Source organism: Amblyraja radiata, chromosome 11, assembly GCF_010909765.2.
Source record: "Amblyraja radiata isolate CabotCenter1 chromosome 11, sAmbRad1.1.pri, whole genome shotgun sequence".
Classification (NCBI taxonomy): Eukaryota; Metazoa; Chordata; class Chondrichthyes; order Rajiformes; family Rajidae; genus Amblyraja; species Amblyraja radiata.
The window spans coordinates 14,723,100-14,748,608 of record NC_045966.1 but is presented as its reverse complement, the minus strand read 5'-3'; the positions used below and the strand labels follow the sequence as shown (position 1 = coordinate 14,748,608).

The 25,509-nt window shown below is 42.6% G+C and overlaps 1 protein-coding gene across 3 annotated transcripts in view; it reads right to left on the bottom strand.

Moving 5' to 3' along the window:
* spock1 (SPARC (osteonectin), cwcv and kazal like domains proteoglycan 1) overlaps window positions 1-25,509 on the bottom strand; it is a 389,701-nt gene that overhangs the window by 228,364 nt on the left and 135,828 nt on the right. For 2 of the 3 annotated variants that reach the window (XM_033029374.1, XM_033029372.1), the window contains exons 3-4: window positions 24,965-24,973; window positions 21,174-21,219 (exon numbers count right to left, since the gene is read on the bottom strand). In XM_033029374.1, the coding sequence (XP_032885265.1) occupies window positions 21,174-21,219; window positions 24,965-24,973 (55 nt within the window). The remainder of the gene's footprint in view (window positions 1-21,173; window positions 21,220-24,964; window positions 24,974-25,509) is intronic. The other variant, XM_033029375.1, reaches the window with a different exon arrangement.

Here is a 25,509-nt window from a genome sequence, read left to right as displayed (position 1 = left end):
GGACGGATTGCACCTTAACAGGTGGTTTTAAATATTAGGTACACAAAAATGCTGGAGAAACACAGCGGGCGCAGCAGCATCTATGGAGCGAAGGAAATAGGCAACGTTTCGGGCGGAAACCCTTCTTCAGACTGATGGGGGGTGGCAGGGAGAAGAAAGGAAAAAGGAGGAGGAGGAGCCCTAGAGCTGAGGGATGGGAGGAGACAGTCCGAGGGCTGAGGAAGGGGAGGAGACAGCAAGGGCTAACAAAATTGGGAGAATTCAATGTTCATGCCTGCAGGATGCAGACTCCCCAAGCGGAATATGAGGTGCTATTCCTCCAATTTCCGGTGTTGCTCGCTCTGGCCATGGAGGAGACCCAGGACAGAGAGGTCGGATGGGGAATGGGAGGGGGAGTTGAAGTGCTGAGCCACCGGGAGGTCAGGTTGGTTATTGCGGACCGAGCAGAGGTGTTCGGCGAAACGATCGCCCAGCCTCCGCTTGGTCTCACCGATGTAGATCAGCTGACATCTAGAGCAGCGGATGCAATAGATGAGGTTGGAGGAGATGCAGGTGAACCTCTTTATTATTGTTTTAAATATTGTTGTTAGCATTAAAAACCACAACTATTTAAACCAAATCTTTGCAGTCACTGGATCTACATTTTGTATTGAGAGGATTCTGCAATTATTTTTAGTCATGCCAATCTATGGCATATAGAAAAATTACCTCAAGAATGGCTACTTTATCTGAAGGCTGAGAACTCACCAAAATAAATGAAAATCTCACAAGTAATCTGTAAAAAGAGTCGGGGGGGGGAAATTGATGAATGGGATCTAATATCCCGTGGCTTCAACATTTGATCACAAAAGAAGCATCATTTGATTAATCTATGATCTATAATGGAAGGTTTTCATTAGATAACAAAGGCAGGGAAACATTGCAAGTTAATGACCATTGTCAAAGTCGCACACATTTCATTAAAGGCAAATCAAGCAAAAATGTATGACTGAAGATTTGCAAGAAATCATTTCAATTGTCTCAAAATGAAGCATCACAGAAAGCACTTTAATCAGTGCCATTGCTCTGCAATAAGTGACATTTCAAATATAAATGCCGTTTGCCTTTTGATGGCCATTTAAATGATCAGTTTGAAGTTCTCAGCAGTTGCTTTTACTTCTTTTTGGCATTCACACCCTGCTGTGAATGGATTAAGATAAGCTAAGAGGCATCATTGGAAAACATGAATCAACACACATATGGAGTAATGATATGTAAATTGACTGTATCAGACTGGAGGTGCACGGGTGGAATAGCATTTTGTGCAAGTTTGTGTATCACTGCTACCACTAAATTATAGCAGATTGTCCCTTGCACCAATCACATAAACCATAAAGCTTGGAATAATAGAGATATGGACAATACACCCCAGAAGCAGGACCTTCAGCCCATAACAAACATCTAATTCCCATTTCACATTAATCCTATTTTATTCCCTTCCAAATTCTACCTCTAGCCTGCACCTTCAGGCCAATTTACTCACCGATTCACACATCTTCACACATGATAAATGTTATTCCCTTTATCACGTATCTGCACACTGTGGATGGCTTGATCGTGATCATTAGAGCCAGGAATTTGCCATGAATGTCATGTGCCTTTACATGACTTTTTTGACGATTTCACCAAGATAATGCCCTTTTCACGATCGAGTGACTAAATCAGCCTTTTTTTGCCGTTTTGCTAAAAGGTTGTGCTATTTTCTCTAGTTGTACCGTGATAACAATGACGTTTTCTATGTTAACACGTTAATATTAATAAGTTATTGTTAATGTGTTAACATTGTATAACTTACAAGAAAATTTCCACCACCAGGGCAAAACCGGGGGCATCACCGTCGGTCGTTCATTTGTTCGTGCTGCTGCCCGCTGGTTCAGCTTTCTCCATGATCTATTTAAGAAAAAACTGCAGATGCTGGAAAAATCGAAGGTAGACAAAAAATGCTGGAGAAACTCAGTGGGTGAGGGAAGGAATAGGCGACGTTTCGGGTCGAGACCCTTCTTCAGACTGGTGTGGGGGGTGGGCGGGAAAAAGAAAGGAAGAGTCGGGGACAGGAGGACTAGAAGGAGAGCTGGGAAGGGTGAGGGGGAGGGAGAAGACAAGGGCTATCTAAAATAGAGAAGTCAATGTTGATACCGCTAGGGTGTAGACTACCCAAGCAAAATACCAAAGCTTGGCTCCTCACTACATTTACCGCTGGCTCCAGTCACAAATCTGAGTTTGAGAGTGATCTGTGCAAGGCATTCATTGATGCTGGAATTCCACTGCGGAAATTGGAAAACAAATCTTTCAGAGGTTTTTTAGAGAAATACACAGAGGAACCAAGCGAGTCATCATTACGGAAAAATTATGTTGACAGCAACTTCAACATTGTTGTGCAGAAAATTATAGATGAAGCTGTAGGCAACAAAATATGGATCTCAATAGACGAGACACCCAATGCTGTGGGGAGATATGTTGCCAGTGTGGTCTTCGGTACACTGGAGGCAGGTCAACCATCAAAGGAGTATTTGTAGACATCGCAAGTATTGGAGAAGTCAAACAGCTCAACTATTGCTCAGTTGTTTACATCTTCACTTGCTGTACTTTGACAAGAAGGTATAAAAAACGAGAATGTTCTTCTGTTTGTGACTGATGCAGCTCTGTACATGAAAAAAAGCTGCTCATGCTCTTAATGTTTTATTCCCCAAAATGTTGCATTCGACATGCTTAGCACAAGGACATCATAGAGTTGTCAAGCACATACGTAGATTGTTTCTAAATGTCAATCGCCTAGTTTCCAATGTCAAGAAAATCTTCCTCAAAGCACAGTCACAAGTGCAGTTGTTCAAGGAAATGGTACCCGAGATTCCGCTACCTCCTCAACCTGACTTGACTAGATTCCTGGCTCTCTGCTGTACTCTACTATGCTGCAAATTTTGAAAAGATAAAATAAATCATCAACTGTTTTGAAGAAGAGAATCTGCTGCAGTCAGGATCGTCAGTGAAATCATGCAGAAAAAGTCCCTCCAGTGCGATCTTGTGTTTATTGCTTCCAATTTCGCAAACTTCAAACAAGCTAACACTTCCCTTGAGAAACGTGGTGAAACATTAGTGAATTACATGCAGGTTTTCAACCAAGTTACTGACGATATCCGTAAAATTCCTAGCAATGTAGGTCAAGGTATACAGGGAAAATGTGAGAGAGTGATTTTAGCTAACAAAGATCTTGAAGGAATACAAAACATAGCTAAAGTTCTCAAAGGTGGTTGTAATGCACAAGATATCAACATGAATATAGAGTCTGTAGCTTGTTTTGGGTATGCACCAATGACCTCAGCTGAGGTGGAAATAAGTTTTTCACAAATGAAGCATATTCTGTCTGACAGACGGCATAGTTTAACACCAGATAATTTGAGGAAAAATACTAGTAATTATGTGCAACCCGGCAATTTCGGTCATTTAATGTAGAATATCTTTATAGTATCACATTTAACCATATTTTGGTGGTGGAAATACATGCTTTTTTATGCCTTTTTAGGTCATTAAATGCCCTTTCCGTGCCTTTTTTGTAATTTTATTATGCCTTTTGCCTGCCTATTTTTTAGCGCCTAAACATCCTGGCTCTAGTAATCATGTATAGTCTTTCCACTGACTGGTTAACGTGCAACAAAAGCTTTTCACTGAACCTCGGTCCGCGTGACAATAAACTAAACTTTGGAATGTGGGAGGAAATCAGAGATCCGAGGTGAATCCCATTCAGAGAATGTGCAAACACCACACAGACAATCCTGAAAGCGAGGGTTGAATACAGGTTATTTAAGGTGTGAGACTGGAGCTCTGCTAGCCGTACATCTGTACAGTCACGCTGGACTCCGCATTCTCCCTATCAAAAAATGCAGCTTCTGTCCTGATCACTCCCTCAACCGGAAACCTTGAGGCCAAGTGCATTGTGCAAACTGTGATGTTTTTTCCCCAGTGTTCTGTCAGCATTGCTGTCCAAGATCCAGTGTCCTGCCGTATTCCACATGGAGCACATCTGTACTCAGGCTCTGCCACTTACCATATTAACACTTTCCAGTACAGGCGCAGTTTCATTCCTAACAGAAATAACCTTAGCTGACATCCTCCCTGCAGAGATCACCATGTACCCCACAGCTCTCCCTGGAGATGCCACTATGTTCTCTGTACCTCTAACTGGAGACGCCACCATGTCCATTGGACATCTTCCTGGATAGTTCATCTTTCTCCTGGACCTTTCCGTGGAGAGGACACATTTGCCCTGGACCTCTCGTTGGAGAAGACAGCGCGTCCTCTGGGTCCCCACCTGGAAAGATTCTCCTGTTCCTGGATCTTTCACCGCAGAGATACCATATCTCCTGGAGCCCTCGGTGGAGAGAGCATCCTGAGCCTCTGCCTGGTCACCATCTATCCTGGACCCCTCCATGTGAAGGTAACCCTGTCCCCTGGCCCATTCTCTGGGGACCACATTTACCTGGATCTTTCGCTGGAAAGGATGCCATGCCCATGGTGAGGTCACCGCGTCCTCCTACAGCCCACTTGCTGAAACGTCTATTCGTCTGTGATTCCCCCCCCCCCCCCCATTATTTGTAAAGTTAGAAGGAATTCCGCCAAATACAACATTTCAGGAGTGGTAATCAAGGATATATCATTCATCTCTAAACTACCCAAACATTAAATGTTTAGTCTAGTTTATTATTGTCACAGTACCAAGTTACAGTGAAAAGCATTTGTTTGTGAGCTATCCAGTCAAAGAAAATACTCTGCATGAATACGTCAAGCTGCCCACAGTGCTCAGATTCAAGATAAAGGGTTTGTTGAAATAAAGGTTGAATGGTTCTTTGGTGTCAAGTATACACTGCACGGTGAAATTCTTGTTGCGCAGCTCACACATGCACGGTCACTAGATTTTGACGGCATTTACAAAAAGAAAAAGTCCAAAGTCAGCCCGCGGGCGACGTGCTGGATGTACTGGAGTGCCCCTGATCCAGGTAAACCTTGGTGAGCCCTCAGCTGCTGCAAGGCTCGGTCCGCCAACCGATGAGTAAACACTCTTTAAGAAAAGTGGAACAACTGTAATGGATGATAGCAGATCCTCTTCTGGGCCCGGCCCGCAAAGAATCGCCACGATCCATTGCCATTGCCATGTACCAGGTAGCATGTGTTTACTCCATTTGAGCCATTTACAATATATGTCCATTTCACTCTCAGATCATTAACATACTGCTACACCCTAATCAGTACTAAATATTGTATTGTATTGTATTCAAATTTATTGTCATTGTCTCAGTTAGAGACAACGAAATAAATAATCTCTTCAGCAGCAAACACATTAAGTTTGCAAGCTTTCATCTTGTAATTATAGTTGAAGATTTTCTTTTACATCCAATTTTCTTTTTTGTGGAGTCTGCAGAAAGGTCTCGACCCGAAACTTTGCCTATTCTTTTTCTCCAAAGACGCTGCCTGACCCACTGAGTTGCTTCAGGTTTTTGTGTCTGTTTTTTTTTCTTTATGTCTTTCTCCCTCATCCTTGTCAAGTCAAGTCAAGTTTATTCGTCACATACACATACGAGATGTGCAATGAAATGAAAAGTGGCAATGATCGTGGACTTTGTGCAAAAAGACAAACAACCAAACAAACTACAACCAGAATGTAACAGATTTGATCGTTGATTCCATCGCCTACGCAAACCTTGCTTTCCACACTGAATTTGACATTGACTTCATTATTCTGACTTGCACTTCCTGGTTCAGACCTGTTTTGCAACATCAACACATCGATCCAATTTATTTAGGAGATATATAGTTGCTTGGCCTATTCACAACTCCCTGACCGTTGATATTCAATCACCAGCTATAGCCATGACGTTTAATCTGACAAAAACAGCAGCTTTCAGTATATAAGGTCAGAAATAAAATGAGCAAATGCATGTCTAATAAATGGTGGGTGTCATTTGATCACCAGCTGTAATAAACCATAGGCCACTATTTTTCAATTCAGGGAGAGAAATGTTGAAAAGAACAGCTAACTGGCTACTACATGACCTTTAATTTAAAACTTCCTCCTGTAGCTGATTCAATTTTGTTTGACTTTTTAAAAAACAAGTTGGCCCTCTTTCTTTAATCAATTTGAAGGTTTAATGAATTCATAGACATAACACGGCTTAAATCAAACATGTAATTACAATTAACATCGAAATGATGCAGGGCGGGTTTAAACCAATTTTTAGTCTTTCATAGCTGTGTTCAAGCCAAAGGTGCAACCGTCCATTTTTGCAGAACATGTAATCTAAGTCTATCACGTGAAGCAGTGACACAATAGACAATTGTGGCTAATTAAGGAGGAGAAATTGGTCCAAGGTGGCCTGATGTTTGAGGACGTGAGATGAAAAATCCAAGAGGACCAAATCAACATGGAGTTTTCCACACCTGATCCACAAGGGGCGGCATGGTGGTGCAGCGGTAAAGTTGCTTCCTTACAGCACCAGAGACCCGGGTTCGATCCTGACTATGGGTGCCTGTCTGTAAGGAGTTTGTAAGTTCTCCTTGTGACCTGCGTGGGTTTCCTCCGGGATATCCGGTTTCCTCCCACACTCCAAAGACGTACAGGTTTGTAGGTTAATTGGCTTGGTATAAATGTAAAATCGTACAATGTAAAATTGTCCCTAATGTGTGTAGAGTACTGCTAATGTGCGGGGATCGCTGGCTGGTGCTGACTCGGTGTCGAATAGTTTGTTTCCGCATTGTATCACTAAACTAAACCAGAATTCTGAGCATTTAGAATGCACACTTAAAAAAAGCAATATGCTCCTTGAACGTGTTGCTGAGGAGGCCGAAATGTTTCAGAACCCCCAATGGAATATTTGGTCACATCTGAGCAAAGGATGCCTTTTCCCAACCCAATGCCTGGCTTATCCATAATTCTTAGTGGGATTCTCAAAGCTATAGAAAAACTGTTTTTATTTTGTGTTTAGGGCAGCACAGTGGTGCAGCTGGCATAGCCGCTGCCTCACAGCGTCAGAGATCTGGGTTCGATCCCGCCCTCGCGTCCTGTCAGTGAAGAATTTGCACGTTCTCTCTATGACCACGTGGGTTTCCTTCCAGTACTCCGGTTTCCTCCCACATCCCAAAGACGAGCTGGTTTGTAGGTTAATTGGCCTCTGTAAATAGTGTCTCTGTTACAGTTGCCCTCTGAGTGTAGGGAGTGGGTGTGAAAGTTGGTGATCAATGGTCGGTATGAACTCAGTGGGCCGAAGGACCTGTTTCCATGCTGTATCACTAAACTAATTTCAGCTCTTCTTGGGTTTACAGTGGGTGTATCAAAGGCCATTATCAGGCCCTGTTTACGCCTTCCACTGTCCCCAATCTTAGACGAGCTCAGTTTGTTTAAGAAGGCTTCGACTGTCTGGGGCCTCCATTTACCTGTCATTAGGTAGACCCAGCCAGGGCACAACCCTGAATATGCTTCAGCTCTCCTTCCTTGAGTTTGCCCTTCTGGTACACTGACTTTACATAAACATTCAACATTTTAGCATTCAACATCTCTGTAAAATCCTGAATGAGATTGATTTCATCAGGCTAGACTCTGGTCAGAAAGATGCCTCGTGTTTAGTTGCTGCACATTCATTACACGGCAATGATTTATTTAACAGAGTAGTGTACCAAGCGGCGAGAGAAAACAAACGTGTTTCTATTAATGTACAGAGATAATAACATTGAAACAGAATAAGCTGGAAGCCATTTCACGTAATTGGATCAACTCTTACAATTGATAAGATTATGAAACAATAAATCAGCCTCAAATCAAGCACAATATATTAAGGATGTAGATGAAGGCAAAAGAGAAAAAAATAATTTTAGTCATTGGGTATAACCCTTTATAGCCCCAGGTGTACTCCTCTGCTTTGACAATGGATCCATATAGAGTCTGGCGATGTGGAAATAGCCCCCAACCCAACTTGCCCACGCTGACCAACATGTCCCATCTACACTACTTTTGGCCCATATCCCTCTAAACCTATCCTATCCACGTATATGTCCAAATATTTCTTATACGTCGCGATAATACCTGCCTCAACCACCTCCTCCGGCAGCTCGTTCCAGACACGCACCACACTTTGTGTAAAAAGATTACCCCTCAGGTTCTTATTAAATCTTTCCGCCCTCAACTTAAACCTCTGGTTCTCGAATCCCCAACTGTGGGCAAAAGACTTACAGCGATCTATTCCTCACATGATTTTGTGTATCTCTAAAAGGTCACCCCACATTCTCCTGCACTCCAAGGAATAACACCCTAACCTGCTTAACCTCTCCCCATAAGCTCAGGCCTTTGAATCCTGGCAACATCCTCATAAATCTTCTCTGCACCCCATCCAGCTTGACAACACATTCCCTATAACTTGGTGACCTAAACCGAATACAATACTCTAAATGTGGCCGCACCACGTCTTATATAACTGCAACATGACGTCTCAACTCCTATGTGTAGGAAGGAGCTGCAGATGCTTCTTTACACTGTAAAGGAACCTTTCTTCAGACTCGAAACATCACCTATTCCTTTTCTCTAGCGATGCTGCCTGACCCACTGAGCTACCAACTCTATCTCCCAACTCTAATACTTAATATGTAGGAAGGAACTGCAGGTGCGGTGGGACAGCGGTAGAGTTGCTGCCTCACAGCGCTTGCAGCACCGCAGATCCAGGTTAGACCTCGACTACAGGTGCTGTCTGTACGGAATTTGTACGTTCTCGCCGTGACCACATGGATTTTCTCCGTGATCTTTGGTTTCCTCCCACACTCCAGACGTACAGGCAAATTGGCTTGGTAAATGTAAAAATTGTCCCTGGTGTAGGATAATGTTAATATGCTGGGATCATCGCTGGTTGGCGCAGACTCGGTGGGCCAAAGGACCTGTTTCCGCATCTCTGGATAGAAGGAATGGGTGAGACCCTATACCTAAAACTCTGACTGATGATTTTACATTTAAAAATCCAACTAGAATTCGGAATCCCTCTCAGCGCTTACGATTTTTCAATTTATATTTTCTTCTATGCTGTAGAAGATACCATCCCCTCCCACATACAATTTAGTTTCCCAATGTCAATGAATACCATTTCATGCCATGTGCTGCAGACATGGAAGTATTGGGTTTCTTGAGAAAGTTCTGGAGAAAGTGCGCTTAGATCCACTGGAGCCACGCTCATAAGTTATAGGAGCAGAATTAGGCCATTCGGCCTATCGTCTATTCCACCATTCAATCATGGCTGATCTATCTTTCCCTCCCAACCCCATTCTCCTGCCTTTTCCCCATAACCACTGTCACCCTTACTAATCAAGAATCTCCGCCTTACAAATATCCATTGAATTGGCCTCCACATCAAGTCAAGTCAAGAATGTTTTATTGTGTCCATTTGTGGCAATGAGTTCCACAGATTTACCACCCTCCGACTAAGTTGCAGACCAAGTTGATAGTGGAACAGTTCACCACAGACCGGTAGATGAAGGCTATAAGTTAACACTCCATAATACTTTATAGTTCTGATCTATGATGCAACAATAAATGAACATGGACATTTAGTGCTTTTCCTGGAATCTAATAACGATAGTTCAATGAAATGATGAGGTCTTGCTTTGGAAAAATGTAAACAGCTTTAATATACAACTTTAATTTTATATTCTGGTCCAACAAACCCCGTGTTCAGTTTTCTCCCTTTCTGTAAAGAAACGTGTTAATAAATGTATAATTTATTGCTTCTCAGATTTCTCAGGTATAATAAATCCCATAGGGCATGAGACTTACAAGAGTACATTAAAAATCAATATTTCTATTATCATAACAGTCCATTGTTCTGGAATCTAATTGCTGTCTGGGCAGTTCTCATTGAATGCCTGTAACTCATACATGATTGCTTTATACACTTTTCACCTTAAATATATTGTGAAATGGAATCGGCATATTGCATGGAGACAGGACTGACATTACACAAGCATTTCAATAGTAACAGTCGGGTTCGCTATCCAAATCAATTGTGCCTTTGAATACCTATGCAAGACTTTCAGAAATGCTGTCATGCTTTCTTCAGCTTTAAGCATTTCGATAGGTACATGGATGGGATATATTTAGAATGATATGGGTCAAATGCAGGCATGTGGGGCTTGTTCCATACACCCAACACCCTTTGTGTAAAAAAGTTACCCCTCAGGTTCCTATTAAATCTTTCTCCCTTCATCTTAAATCTTTCTCCCTTCATCAATAAACCAATGTATGGAGAGCAGGCAGGTACAGGATACTGAGTTGGATGATCATGAATGGCGGTGCAGGCTCGAAGGGCCGAATGGCCTACTCATGCACCTATTTTCTATGTTTCTATGTCCTTTGCTTCTCGATTCCCCTACTCTGGGCAAAAGACTGCGCGTTTCCCCAATCTATTCCTCTCATCTTGTCAGAATACGTTCTATAATGCACATGTAGAATTTCGAGAGAATCCATGAGGACATGTTGAATCTTCTTAGCTGCTTAAGAAAGTAAATATGCTGATGTGTTTTCTTAATCACAACATCATTGTGAAGGAATGCCAAGGAACTCCACGCTGTTGACCATCTTTACTGCAGCTCCCATTATAATTAAACATTTATTAACAATCTGGTACAGCAACTACATCTGCAGAATGTGATGAACACAGCCCAGTCCATCACAGGCCTACCCCGTCTATTCAATCTTGACAATGTAACAATTTATGGCAGGGGTCAGCAACAGAATGCGGCCCGTAACCCAAAATCATCCGGTCCGCAGGCGTATTTTTTTCCCCGTAATCACCGGCCCGCAGACTTCCGTCATCTCCGGTACCTCCAGGGCCCAAGGCCGCGACGACGCAAGGAGGCCTGCACCGGTGGCCGCAATGGCGGAGCTGCCGAGCGCCGAGCCCTGACTGTACCGCATCCAGCGCAAAGCCGCCGGCATGGCCGCGCACCTTCTGTGTCTGGGCTTCACTGTCGGGATCGGGGTTGTCAATAGGCCGGGTACGAGTGAATGTGAGTATTTGAGCCACTGCCTTCAGGAGACAGCCAAGGCAAAGGTCCGTAGGTGCGCCATGTTCGTGAGTGCCCGTAGTGCTCAGGGTGGCGCCCTCGAAGGGGCAGGTTCTATGTGAACATGTGATCTGTTGCCTGCCATCCGGGGTGGGACCCATGTGTACACGTGATAGATGTGGCCCGCCATCCGCTCACAGACATGCGTCCTGGCCCCTATGCAGATCAAGGTTTCCGACCCCTAATTTACAGTATTAGAGTAGGTATGTTGCAAAACCTACCTTCAGCGGGGCTGCAGGTCTGTCCCAGCCCGTGTGCGTGATTTTGGCGCCTTTTCAGAGGGGGGCGGGTTTAAAACGCGATTTTCCCATGGCTATTCAAATCGAGGTTGTTCAGCCGACTTAGTTGCTGACGAAAAATCGCTGCCAGGTTAGTTCACTGCGGCTATTTTTTAACTTAATTGGTTAATTTAATTGTTATAGTAGGTTAAAAATTATCCTCTAAACCCGCGACCGCCGACAACGGGACAGATCTCATACAGGGGACAACGGAAGGTAGGTTGTTTATTTTTACATTAAAAAGGGCTTCTTAAGATCCCTTTATACAAAGTTTTATGTTGCGAGTAGCCCCATTAAATCCCGCAGTATTTTTCTGGGCATATGGGGGTACAAATTCACCGCAATGGGAACGTTCCAAACCAGCGCGTTCCACAGAGTTCCACAGGATCCCACTTGAAAGCTGATTTAAATGGCCATTAATTTACAGCAATTGAACATTAAATTCCTTCCATTTGGCCTATAAATTAATGTAAATGAGATTTTAAAATCATGTTTTATTGTGAATTCTTTGTGAATGTTATTTGGACACTTTGGCTATTTAAAAATGTTAATCTTTTCTTAAGAAATGGATAGATGTTTAGATCTAGTAATTGAAGTTTGGAATTAGCTACAATTGGGTAACTAACTAATTATATGCTTTAATTTCAGGTCATCCAAGTAAGATTGTTTCATATTTGTTTCAGAATGCTTCAATCTATAATAACTGAAAATTTCTTTCAGTTCTCTTAATTTTTAAGAAAGTTATGGCCATTTCACTGTCCTCGATCACAGCTTTTGTGTTAAGTCAATGGAAAATCAATAGGGAACAAGATGCTAATTTCCGAGTATGAAAATGGCCACAACTTTTTTAATACTGAAGATATGATAGTGAATTAGGTGTCAAATTAAACTTATTTTTTGTGCTTTATCTGATGAGATAAATTGCAGACTTGATTTTTAAAATCTCAACATTTTGTAACATTGCTAATTAGAGAGAAACTGGTGACATAGAATATACTCGAAAAATGTAATAAACCGCAAAATGATGACAAATTGACACTAAAGTGTCTTGGACTTGGAAGTGCTACGATGATAATTTATTATTTTAGATATTAAAAAAGTTTGTAGTCGCAGGCAATGTTCATTGAATAGATGCCACCACTGTATTTTGACTAATATAATTATTGACAGCACAAGGGTTTTGACCAACAGCAGAAAGTGATCTTAATAGATCTTTCTCCTACCCTCAAATTGAATAAATTGTTCTTAAATGCAAAATAGAGAGAATTGAATTTGCCAAGTAAAAGCTAATCAATAACTGAATGATAAATTGAAACAACATTTATATATATGAGAAAACACCCCCCCTCCACTATGGTTTGTTTAGTCTATTTCTTAAAATGTTGTCATCTTCTAGTAAAATGCAATAGACTATTGGGCGGCCCAGTGACATAGAGGTAAAGTTGCTGCCCGACAGCATAAGAGACCCAGGTTCGATCCGGACTATGGGTGTTATCTGTACGGAGTTTGTACATTCTCCCTGTGCCTGCTTGGGTTTACTCTGGTTGTGCTAGTTTCCTCCCATACTCCAATGATGTGCAGATTTGTAGGTTAATTGGCTTTTGTAAATTGTCCCTAATGCTTGGATAGAACTAGTGTACGGATGATTGCTGGTCGATGCGGACTCGGTGGGCAAAAGGGCCTGTTTCCACACTGTATCAATAAACTAAACTAGAAATTCATACACACAAATCCAAATAAACCCCAGCATTGTACTGTTAACAAAAATGATTTAACTTGAAGTACCGTCTTTTCATTTTGCGACAGAATTTTCATTCTTCCAAGCAATTTTCCTACTTCATTAAACTTGCTCAAATGTTGTCAACAGCTACGCAACATCAACATTTGTCTGCGGCGAGATATTTAATCTCTGTAGCCTGAAAACAATAGATCTTCTTTATTATTAGAACACCAAATTTTTTTATTTTAAAAAAGACACAACGGTCTGGAAGTGCTTTTCGTCCAAGTCAGCATCTGCAGTTCCTTGTGTCTCCAGTTTTTAATATCTCTGCTTCCTTTTACATGGTGCCATGCAAAAGGGATAACGCTCAAACTGACCTAAGCTACTGTTGATTTGCTTGCTGAAGTATACGAGAACAGGGTCTTTTTCCTCGACGTTCAACAGACTGAAGTACTCCATTAACCTAGCTCCTCCAAGCCATCCAACAATTAAAGTTCATGATGAGATCATGAAAAAAGTGGAGCATTTTCCTTTACCATGAGAAAAGCCTGCACAATATCTATTAAAAATTATATTAATTATTCATATTTTATTGATGATAATAATTAAAGTGCACCGCAAGACCCTGAAACAAGTGGAGCACTACCCTTCACCTCAGGATAGCACTGCACAATATATATATTAATAATTATTATAAATACTGATTATCATATAATAAAATATTTAAGAATAATCAATAATAAAAAGAAAATATCTGCACAAGCAGATGTCTATATTGAAATGCATCATTGCCCAATGCAAAACCATTGTTTGCTTGAGAAAAGAGTGTTTGAAGATCAAGAGCTGGCACAAAACCCATAGCTTACTGGACAACAATGATCAGAGTCAGAGTCAGATTAGTCAGAGGGTGGTGAATCTGTGGAATTCATCGCCATAGAAGCTGTGAAGGCCAAGTCAATGGATATTTTTAAGGCAGCGATGGATAGATTCTTGATTAGTGCGTGTGTCAAGGGCTATGGGGAAAAGGCAGGAGAATGGGGTTAGGAGGGAGAGATAGACCAACCATGATTGAATGATGGAGTAGACCTGATGGGTTGAATGGCCTAATTCTGCTCCATCACGTATGACATTATGATTCCTGCTCGTCTCTATCCTTCTGAGATGTGGATTATGTTAAGGCAGTGGACAATAGACAATAGGTGCAGGAGTAGGCCATTCGGCCCTTTGAGCCAGCACCGCCATTCAATGTAATCATGGCTGATCATCCCCAAACAGACAAATGCCACCACAATGGTTTCTAAACTCATTGGAACGACAAGTGAACCAAGGGCAGGCCAACATCCCCGACTTTGAGGCCCAGTCACTCACGACTGAATGTAGTCCCCACGGCTGACACAGGCTCCTAGAACAGACCCTCTATTCCAAGTTCTATCATGGGAGCAAATCATCAGAGAGACGAAAAAAAAGAAGTGCCACAGCACCCTGATTCTTGAGAACCTTTCATCCGCCAACAGTCAAAGTGGAGGATGAGTCTTCAAGATGTTATTGAGAACCTTGATGCCACTGGAACACACACGGTGGAAGGAGTGCATCATCTCTCAAACCATCCACTTACCTGCCGCTTCCAATTAAACTACAAACCTGTACGTCTTTGGAATGTGGGAGGAGACCGGAGCACCAGGAGAAAACCCACGCAGTACAACAAACAAACTCCGTACAGACAGCACCCGTAATCAGGATTGAACCCGGGTCTCTGGTGCTGTAAGGCAGCAACTCCACCGCTGGGCCACCAAGGCACCAGTCAATCTAATTTTCTAGCTTGCAGGGTCATTCCAGGTTGCCACTGCCAATATCCATCTCATCTCACGGACCAGTGCTTACAGCTGCTTTAGGAGGGTCATATTCAAGGACAGCAACAAAAAAAAAACCTCTTCCTGTACACTACTGCAGCAGGCAGAGTTCCATCTGGTTAATTGGAGTGGGCAAAAGCATTTGTCCACATTGGAGGTTTCTCAAAGTGCAAACCTTTATAAATGTACTCGTGTTTTTACATGCACCTTCCTGACAAACGGCAGCCAGGAGTACCTGGCTGCACCCCAGGACGATCTCCATGGTTACCCTGCGCAGGGGAAAGGTTGCAGATGGAAATTGTTTTTCAGCAGCATTGCAAGGTCAGGTTGACCTTCAGGGAACACTTTTCCATCGATTTGTTCAGTAGCAATACACATTGCTTTGTGACATGCCCTGTAAGCATAGGCTGCAAAGATTGCACCTGTTGGGTAACATGCTGAAAACTGCAAGGATCTGAACTACCACAAAGGGAACCGCAGTGTGAGATCATTACAGCAGTAATCAGTTGAAAATATCATCAATGCTATAGTACAAAACTTGCAATTTGAACATTGAATGCTCCCAATTTTGTTAGCCCTTGCTGTCTCCTCCCCTTCCTCAGCCCTCGGGCTGTCTCCTCCCATCCCTCAGCCCTCAGGCTCCTCCTCCTCCTTTTTCCTTTCTTCTCCCTGCCACCCCCCATCAGTCTGAAGAAGGGTTTCGGCCCGAAACGTTGCCTATTTCCTTCGCTCCATAGATGCTGCTGCACCCGCTGAGTTTCTCCAGCATTTTTGTGTACCTTGCAATATAAACTCTTGCCCACAATGTTGCTTAAAAAACAAAAACAAAAACAAATCACATGGCATGTTTAGTTTATTTTCGAGATGCAGCATGGAAAGAGTTTTTTTGGCCCACAGAGACTGCGCTAACCAGCGATCCCCGCACACTAACACTATCCTACACACTAGGGACAATTTATCTTTTAACCAAAGCCAATCAACCTACAGACCTGCACATCTTGGAGTGAAGGGGGATATTGGAGCACCTGAAGAAAACCAATGCAGGTCAAGGGGAGAACGTACAAACTCCATACAGTTCGACACCCGCAGTCAGGATGGAACACGGGTCTTTGGCGCTGTAAGGCAGCAACTCTACCGCTGCACCAACGTCCACCATTACATGCTGTGGGACAATATTTAAGACACCATTTTAATGCAGTTTTGAGAGCAATTGGTCTAAGTTAAAAAGACATTTTGGCTGACTAAAATACTGCCTCCTCATGCATTATTGATTTCCTAAATGAGTAAGATCGGTAAACTTTGCTATGGTTGTTTAATAGTTTGAATATATCATTAAGGTTCTGTTTTAAATTATTCTCTGCATCAGTGGGAAGAGAGCACTTTTTGTAATCAAATGTTTACTAACCATGCTCCCAATCGAGACGTTCTATTTCATTCTGTCAGAATGAAAGAATATAAATTACAATTATCATTGATTTATATGCATCTATTTTTACAAAGCTACCATTCAAACAGTGTTTGCCAACAGGTCTAAACATAGGCACAACTGCAAGTGGCTGAAATTAATGTATGATCGATAAAACATGTTAATGACTAATTATTCTCAAGTAGTGCTACTCCAATGATTGTCATTTATTGGAACTTGCATATGTGGGGTACGTTAATTCCATTTCTCATTGCCCAATCGTCAATAAATGGTGTCAGCTGTGATTCACTCTTTTGTACTCTTGCCTCTGAATCAGGCATTTACAGCTCGAAGCTAAACTCCAGGCATTTGAGCTCAAAAATCAAGGTTGACATCCAGTGTAGTTATAAGGTCATAAGGAATAGGAGTAGAATTAGGCCATTCAGCCCATTGTGTCCTCTCCGCCATTCAATCATGGCTAATCTCTGCCTCCTAATCCCATTTTCCTGCTTTCTCCCCATAACTCCTGACACTCTAATCAAGAATGTGTCTATCTCTGCCTTAAAAATATCCACTGACTTGGCCTCCACAGTCCACTGTGGCAATGAGTTCCACAGATGAACTACCCTCGGACTAAAGAAGCTTATCCTCATCTCCTTTCTAAAAGAAAGCCCTTTAATTCTGAGGCTATGACCTCTGGTCCTAGATTCTCCCACCAATGGAAACATCCTTTCCACATCCACTCTATCTGGCATGGACTCGGTGGACTGGAGGGCCTATTTCCGTGCTGTATCTCAAAAGTCTAAATTATTCAAGGATTTCACTTTGCTTGATAGGGAACAAAATCCTTGCTCTGTACTTTTTCTGGAAAATGATGAGAAGCACAGGGAACCCAAGGTGGAGTTACATAGACGTTAGAGTGAGATTCAAGTATGCTTGGCATTTCTGTTTGGTACTATTCTCTACATTCAGCGTGATCTCCCATGTTCTCTAAGCAATGCTTCCCAGAATGTTTATTTACCTTTTAATACCTTCTTCTTCACGCCTCATTTTAAGTGGATTAATTAATACCACCTGCATTAACCAATCTGCATAGCAGGAGTTTCAGAATCCCAGCACAACTAAAATAAAGACAATTGCAGTGAAAATCTGAATCTTGCCTCTGCTATATTCAAACCTCTCTGGTATGGATTCATTTATAAATACTGCAAATCTATAAATACATAACCTACCGTTCTTGATCAGGATTTTAAAGATCTATGTTTTCTTTTTACTAGAGGAAAAACCTCAGAGTTTCAATGTTCCCCACTGGCTGCATTTGTTCAATTTGTGCAATGTTTGGATAAAGGTTTCCAGCATACTCAAGGACCGTTTGACTGTAGTAAAAACTCCATTTGGTTAATTAGGGTGATAATAGAGAGGTGCCTAATGCTGAAAGAGGCAAAGTATTCTTCAGTGTCTTTAGAAGTACTCTTACCGAGGTAAGTAGAGAGAGTTTAAACCTTAGCAACCATTAAGAACTACTCCAGCAACTTTGATGTGACGTCTTGCAAATGTGGCTTCGGGCCAAAGTTGAGTAGACACTCTGGCATATGCATCCTCACACAAGCTCATGCTACCAAAGTAATTGGATGCCCAGTAGTCATGTTCTGCTCAATGCTGATATCCGGGCTGTCGCTTTGGAGAAATGAGCAATGGTAATATCGCTAAATGTCACGGACAAAAACGTGAGATTGCCAGTTGATTCTGCTGGTTACTGCCTGTAGCTGATGCATCACAATGCTCACTTTCCACTTATTATTCCTAGACTAAACTTTGCAGGTTTGTGTTGCGCTGCTTTTCTTATAGCGCCCTGAGCAACTGAAATGTGGACCTTGTGATGTTCACGGCTATAAAGATCATCCTGCCATCACACCTGGATAATCCCTTCCTTCAACACTACCCCGCTACTGCCTCCCACTGGAGTTCCTAGGTCACTACACTGAGTGAAGGATGAATCTTCTTCTTCAGCTGAAATGGCTGATAAAATCAGCAGCAGTGTAACAGCTCCTCTGAACAATATTCGGCACCTCAGGGAACGGGGATTCCCCTCCGCCACCATAGATGAGGCTCACACCAGGGTCTCATCCATACCCCGTAACACTGCTCTCTCTCCCCATCCCCGCACTCGCAACAAGGGCAGAGTCCCTCTGGTCCTCACCTTTCACCCCACTAGCCGCCAAATACAACACATAATCCTCCGCCATTTCCGCCACCTCCAACGTGACCCCACCACTCGCCACATCTTCCCATCTCCCCCCATGTCTGCCTTCCGCAAAGACCGCTCCCTCCGCAACTCCCTCGTCAATTCTTCCCTTCCCTCCCGCACCACCCCCTCCCCGGGCACTTTCCGTTGCAACCGCAAGAAATGCAACACCTGTCCCTTCACCTCCCCCCTCGACTCCATTCAAGGACCCAAGCAGTCGTTCCAGGTGCGACAAAGGTTCACCTGTATCTCCTCCAACCTCATCTACTGCATCCGCTGCTCTAGATGTCAGCTGATTTACATCGGGGAGACCAAGCGTAGGTTGGGCGATCGTTTCGCCGAACACCTCCGGTCAGTCCGCAATAACCTACCTGAACTCCCGGTGGCTCAGCACTTCAACTCCCCCTCCCATTCCCAATCCGACCTCTCTGCCCTGGGTCTCCTCCATTGCCAGAGTGAGCAACAGCGGAAATTGGAGGAACAGCACCTCATATTCCGTCTGGGGACCTTGCGTCCTTATGGCATTAACATTGAATTCTCCCAATTTTGCTAGCCCTTGCTGTCTCCTCCCCTTCCATAACCCTCTAGTTGTCTCCTCCCATCCGCCCGCCCTCGGGCTCCTCCCCCTCCTCCCCTTTTCCTTCTTTCTCCCACCCCCCATCAGTCTGAAGAAGGGTTTCGGCCCGAAACGTCGCCTATTTCCTTCGCTCCATAGATGCTGCTGCACCCGCTGAGTTTCCCCAGCAATTTTGTGTACCTTCAATATTCGGCACCTGCCTAGATCTTGGTCTCAAACCTTTAAGGGTGGCGTCAGAGATCCCGATTTAATTCTAACCTCTGATGCTGTCAGTGTGGAGTTTGCTTGTTCTCCTTGTGACCGCGTGAGTTTACTCCAGTAGCTCCAGTTTCCTCCCACATCTCAAAGACGTGTGGGTTTGTAGGTTAATTGGCCTCTGTAATATTGATCCCAATGCATAGGGACTGGATGCATAATTGGGATAACATAGAACTAGTGTGAACAGGTCGACGGTCAGCATGGACTCAGTGGGCCGAAGGGCCTGTTTCCTTGCTATATACCTAACTAAACTTTCTGGAGTGGTACTTGATTTTTACAACTTCCAGGTATGCAGAGGCGATTGCAACAATTCACAGCTGATAGTCTGTGCCTAGTATTTCAAAAAGATATCCAATTTGGTGACGGCAATCCAATTTACAAAATGTATTGATTTTTTTTGGGTTGGAATGGAATATCAAGTGGGACAGGTTCTCTGGAAGAGGAAGATATCTGCTCCAGTAAATTACCACCCAGGTAAAACGAACAAAGATGTACATGCTGAGTTCCAACATCAAACAGAACCAGTCACCTTTGCTTACATTACAATCCAGTAGCAATAAAAGAATAACTTGATTGCTTCCAGAAGATTGAATAAGTCAAGGTACACAAGGTGAGGTCTGCACCAAAACAATTACAATTGTGAGTAACATTAAATAGATGATTTGGGCTTTGGTTACAATTGTACTTTTTCCAAATACTAGCCACCTGAGAAAAAACATCACATTATTAAAACTGAATCAAATTACTGGGACTTCTCCATTTAAAATGCCATTATTTTTCTTGACTTCAGTAAGACTTCCAAGTATATTCTCAATGTTCAACATTTAATCAATACTTGCAATTGAAATAAAATCAATAAAAACACCTGCTGTAAATTTGCTTATGAATTTTGGGTTGCATGGTGACGCAGCAGTAGAGTTGCCGCCTTACAGCGCCAGAGACCCGGGTTCGATCCTGACTATGGGTGCCGCCTGTACGTTCTCCCCGTGTCCTGCGTGGGTTTTCTCCGAGATATCCAGTTTCCTCCCACACTCCAAAGATGTACAGGTTTGCAGTGTGTGAGTGTGTGTGTGTGTGTGTGTGTGTGTGTGTGTGTGTGTGTGTGTGTGTGCGTGCGAGTGTGTGTATGTAGGATAGTGTAAGTGTGCGGGGATTGCTGGTGGGGAGCGGGCTCAGTGGGCAGAAGGGCCTGCTTCCACGCTGTATTTTACTTTTCCTTCTTTATACATTCACAACTGCACCAATGTAAATCTCAAATACAAAACGATACAAGTCAACTTGGAAATGTACAAAACAACCTCAGAGGTTTCAGGATTCAGTTTCTCAATATTATACCCTCAGTGTGTATAAAATGGCGAGAGGATTCATAATTACTGACATCAATTTCATTATGCATACAAAGTTAGGGAGGTCTTGAATATTGACACAAAACTTAACCAAGCTTCAATTTTATCCCACAGAAGAAATTAAAAAATGTTGAAAGTATATTTGTATAGGTAATACGAATTTCTCTTACATTATTTAATGTGAAAAAAAGTTCAACATTTGAAAACATTTCTCCTGTGTCAGAAGTTGATAAAGACAATTCTCCTGATAGCAAAGGAGGAACCAGTCTGACCTTTAATGCAACGCAGTGTTGCTTCAAAAGTTGCTTAACAAAATAACTTGGCGGTGGATAACGCATACAATAGCTTTATGTCAAAGATATCGTACCTTGATCAAACGGCTTGCTAGGATTCCAGCTTCTGAAATAATCATCCTAAAATAAGAAGACGACATTTGTTTGTTACATTAGTATCTTTAAATATCCAGAAATAAATGACAAAAAAGGACAAGAATGAAGTACAATCTAGAGCAGTGATTCCCAACCTGGGGCCATGGCAAATTTCAGGGGGGCCACAGAAAAATTTGTGGATTTAGGGGGCCACAGGTTCAATGAAGGGGTCCACTTTCTTTCTGCTAATAATGTCAGGGGGGGCCACAGAAAAATTAAAGAGCCCAAGGGGGCCATGAACAAAAAAAGGTTGGGAACCACTGATCTAGAGGACTTCAAAATGAAATTCTTTCAGCTGCTTTTTGATGGGGTTTGTTCTCCCCTTCCCCTCCTCTCTTCCCCTAATCTCCAACCCCTTGATGCCATTTACATTGCACGAGATCCAGTCCTGTTGTTGGGCTATCGAAGGCTCATTCTAGGAACTGCAAGAGGCAGTTGAAAGTTAAGCAAGAAAGTTTGCAGGAAAGATTTACTTTCGTTTGGGCAGCGGCATAAATATTGACTTCTCCAACTTCAAGTAACCCTTGCCTTCCCTCTCTCTTCATCCCACCCCCTTCCCAGTCCTCTGACTTGTCTGACTGTCATCGTTTACATTTTATCTCCATTTGCTTTGTTGTTAACTTCTCCCAGCTAAGGAAATAGGCAACGTTTCGGGCCGAAACCCTTCTTCAGACTTCTGGTGGAAGGGTTTCGGCCCGAAACGTTACCTATTTCCTTTGCTCCATAGATGCTGCTGCACCCGCTGAGTTTCTCCAGCATTTCTGTGTCCCTTTGATTTTCCAGCATCTGCAGTTCCTTCTTAAACGCAATGGTCTATTCTACATTGGCCTTGATCCCCACCCCCTTTGTCTCATTTTCACACCTTACATCTCCCTCTCCCCTGGCTCAGTCTGAAGAAGGCTCGACCCGAAACATCACCCATTCCTTCTCTCCAGAAATGCTGCCTGTCCCGCCCGCTGAGTTACTCCAGCATTTTGTGTCGACTGGTTTAAACCAGCATCTGCAGTTCCTTCCTCCAACTTTACATGGATGTTGTCTGGATTGGAGGGTTTGAGTTAGTGGGAGAGATTGGATGAGCAAGCACGGATTTCCGTGGAGCTCGGCAGGTGATCTTCTAAAGGTTTCTAAAATTATGAGGGGCACAGATAAGGTAGAGACTCACAGTCTTTTATCTCCAGAGTAGGGAACACTAAAACTAGAGGACACTGGTTTTAGGTTGAAATTTTAAAAGGGGATGTGAGTGGTAGATGAACCTGCAGAGTGTGGCAAGTATATGGATCAAGCTGCCAGAGGAGCTGGTAGAAGCGGGTAAAAACATTTGGGCAGATAAATGGTTCGGAAAGATTTAGAGAGATAGTGACTAAAGTCAGGAAAATGGCATTAACTTAGATATCTTCCAACTCTATGAAAAAATACAAATGAATAATTTTGAATTCATTATTTTTTTCCTGAATCTGGATATCACCAACAAGTCCAATCCACAACTGCCCTTGAGAAAGAGGTGGTGAGCCACGTTCTTCGTCAGTGGCACTTGTTTTGCTGAAGATACTGTTGGTTAGAAAGTTCCAATGACAATGAAGGGCCAGCAATATCTTTGTGTTGCAGCTTTCTCCCCCTACCTCAATCAGTCTGAAGGAGGGTCCTGACCCAAAACATTGCCTATCCATATTCGCCAGATATGCTGCTTGACCTGCTGAGTTAGTCCAGCACTGACTTAAAAAAAAACAACCTATGATCTGCTTTGCATGAAATAAGAGACTGTCAGATGGCAAATCAGGATAACTATTTCTTAAAGAAAAATATTTATAAAATATTTTCCAGACTTTGTCCCGACCCCACCTCTCCTCCCACTACAATATGAAGTTTGAGCTATTAAAATACTAACAGCTGAATGCAGTTCTCAATCTGTGATCCAAACAATAGAACATAAAGCGGTAGACAGAAAAATATGATATTTTGACTTGCTGAAGTGCACCTTTGCGGATCTGAAAGTTGTGGTTTTCCTGTTATGGCTTTTCTGTGATTAGAATGTGGGCTGTTGAACTGGGAGTATTTGTGGAGCTTGTCTACAATAAAGAGAGCCTGAGGAGGCAGCATAAAATGCCGGCTCTGATTCATTCTATACCTTTTCATCTCTAGTTTCACTCTCCCCTGACTCTCAGTCTCAAGAAGAGTCTCGACCCGAAACATCACCTATTCCTTTCTCCAGAGATGCTGTCAGACCCGCTGAGTTAGTCCAACATTTTGTGTCTATCTTTGGTGTAAACCAGCATCCGCAGTTCCTACCTACACGTCAAATGACACACAATTTGTGCACCAAGGAGAATCATAATCTCAATTTTTTTCAAATGATTGAGACATTCATAATTTACCTAGGATTTAATGTGCCATGTTAGAATTTTCTGTCTTCCCTCCTCAGTACTGTGATCCCACACTAAAAGGTGGTCAACCATACCCAAGATTCAAGATTCAAGAGAGTTTATTGTCATGTGTCCCAGATAGGACAATGAAATTTTTGCTTTGCTTCAGCACAACAGAATATAATAGGCATAAATACAGATCAGTGTGTCCATTTACCATTGAATATATGTATACACACATAAATAAATAAACAGATTGTTTAAGAAGGAACTGCAGGTGCTGGAAAATCGAAGGTACACAAAAATGCTGGAGAAACTCAGCGGGTGCAGCAGCATCTATGGAGCGAAGGAGATAGGCAACGTTTCGGCCCAAAACGTTGCCTATCTCCTTCGCTCCATAGATGCTGCTGCACCTGCTGAGTTTCTCCAGCATTTTTGTGTACCTTCAATAAATAAACAGATAATGTGCAATGGGCTATTAATGTTCAGAATTTTGTATGTTGAGTTTAATAGTCTGATGGCTGTGGGGAAGCGGCTATTCCTGAGCCTGGATGTTGCAGATTTCAGGCTCCTGTACCTTCTACCTGAGGGCAGCGGGGAGATGAGTGAGTGGCCAGGATGGTGTGGGTCCTTGATGATGCTGGCAGCCTCTTTGAGGCAGCGACTGCGGTAGATACCCGTACTTTAAGTTGTGCATGAGATAAATGTATACATGCTACATTTTTCCAGGATCAAAAATCGTGCTCATCCGACTTCTGATTACTATCGAAATTAGGTAATCTATAATTCACACCACAGGTGAAAGGGTGCTGCTATTACCTCAGTGCAGATTTCAAAGGGAAGCGGCTACCCATTGTCAAGTTGCCAACAGGCTGATGTGACGACTCTCCTCTGCACTAACTCAAGAGCTTAGGAATCCATAGCCGTAACCTTTTCCTATTTTCCAAAATGTCATGAGGGGATTAGCAGCTGGTGAACAAAATTGCGAGAGCTCTTTTTGTCCACATACACCAAAATCGGATTAAACACTTTGTTCCAACATAAGAACAAAAAGAGCTGACGGTATAATTATAATTGTAGCTTAATATATAATAATTCTTAAACATGCACTTCATATGAGAAAAATCTTTACTGCACAACTAAAATGATTGAATGTTACAGCATCAATTGCACGGGGAGTATATATTACAAGTATAATTATTAAAGGGTTACAAAAAATAATTGCATATTTTTTAACTTTACAAGCAGTACTTAAGTCTTTACAACATCATCCTTCTGCTTGCTCATCAAGAAATAAAAAGTTAGCACACAATCATAAAAAAATGATTAAAAAAAAATCAAAGAGCATTCAATGTAAACGTAGTACAAACCTCTACTTCCTGTACAGGTAAGCAGCAAATAAAAAGAAAGAGTTACATTATTAAACAAATATAGGTAGTTGGAATAATAATAAGAGCATTTGGTCCAATGTATAATAAACCAGGTCTTTGAGAGAGCTATCTGATTAGTTCAATAATACTTTATTTGTCATGTATGCAGCTGCACAGTGAAATTCTTTTTCCACATATTACACATGCAGGCGCCGCCATTTTTGCCGCCAATATTCAAAGTCTAAAGTCCGGTCGGCCCGTGCGCTTGATGTACTGGAGCAGTTCCCGCGAACCTACGTCGCTCTCCTTGGCCGGCCATCTTTGTTTCCCGGGGGCACCTCCTGCAGCCAAACTTTAAGGAGCTGGAGGCAATATCCCAGTTCACCCTCTTACGACACGCCTGTTCTACTCTCCTGTACTTTCCCAGAGCCCAGAAAATGACAAAGTCACAATTACTTTCGCCAACTCCCTTTCTGATAGTTGTTGAGTCTCCAACGTTTGGCCAGTGTAGTCCCTGCACACCTGTCATCATGGGTTTCCGCAGG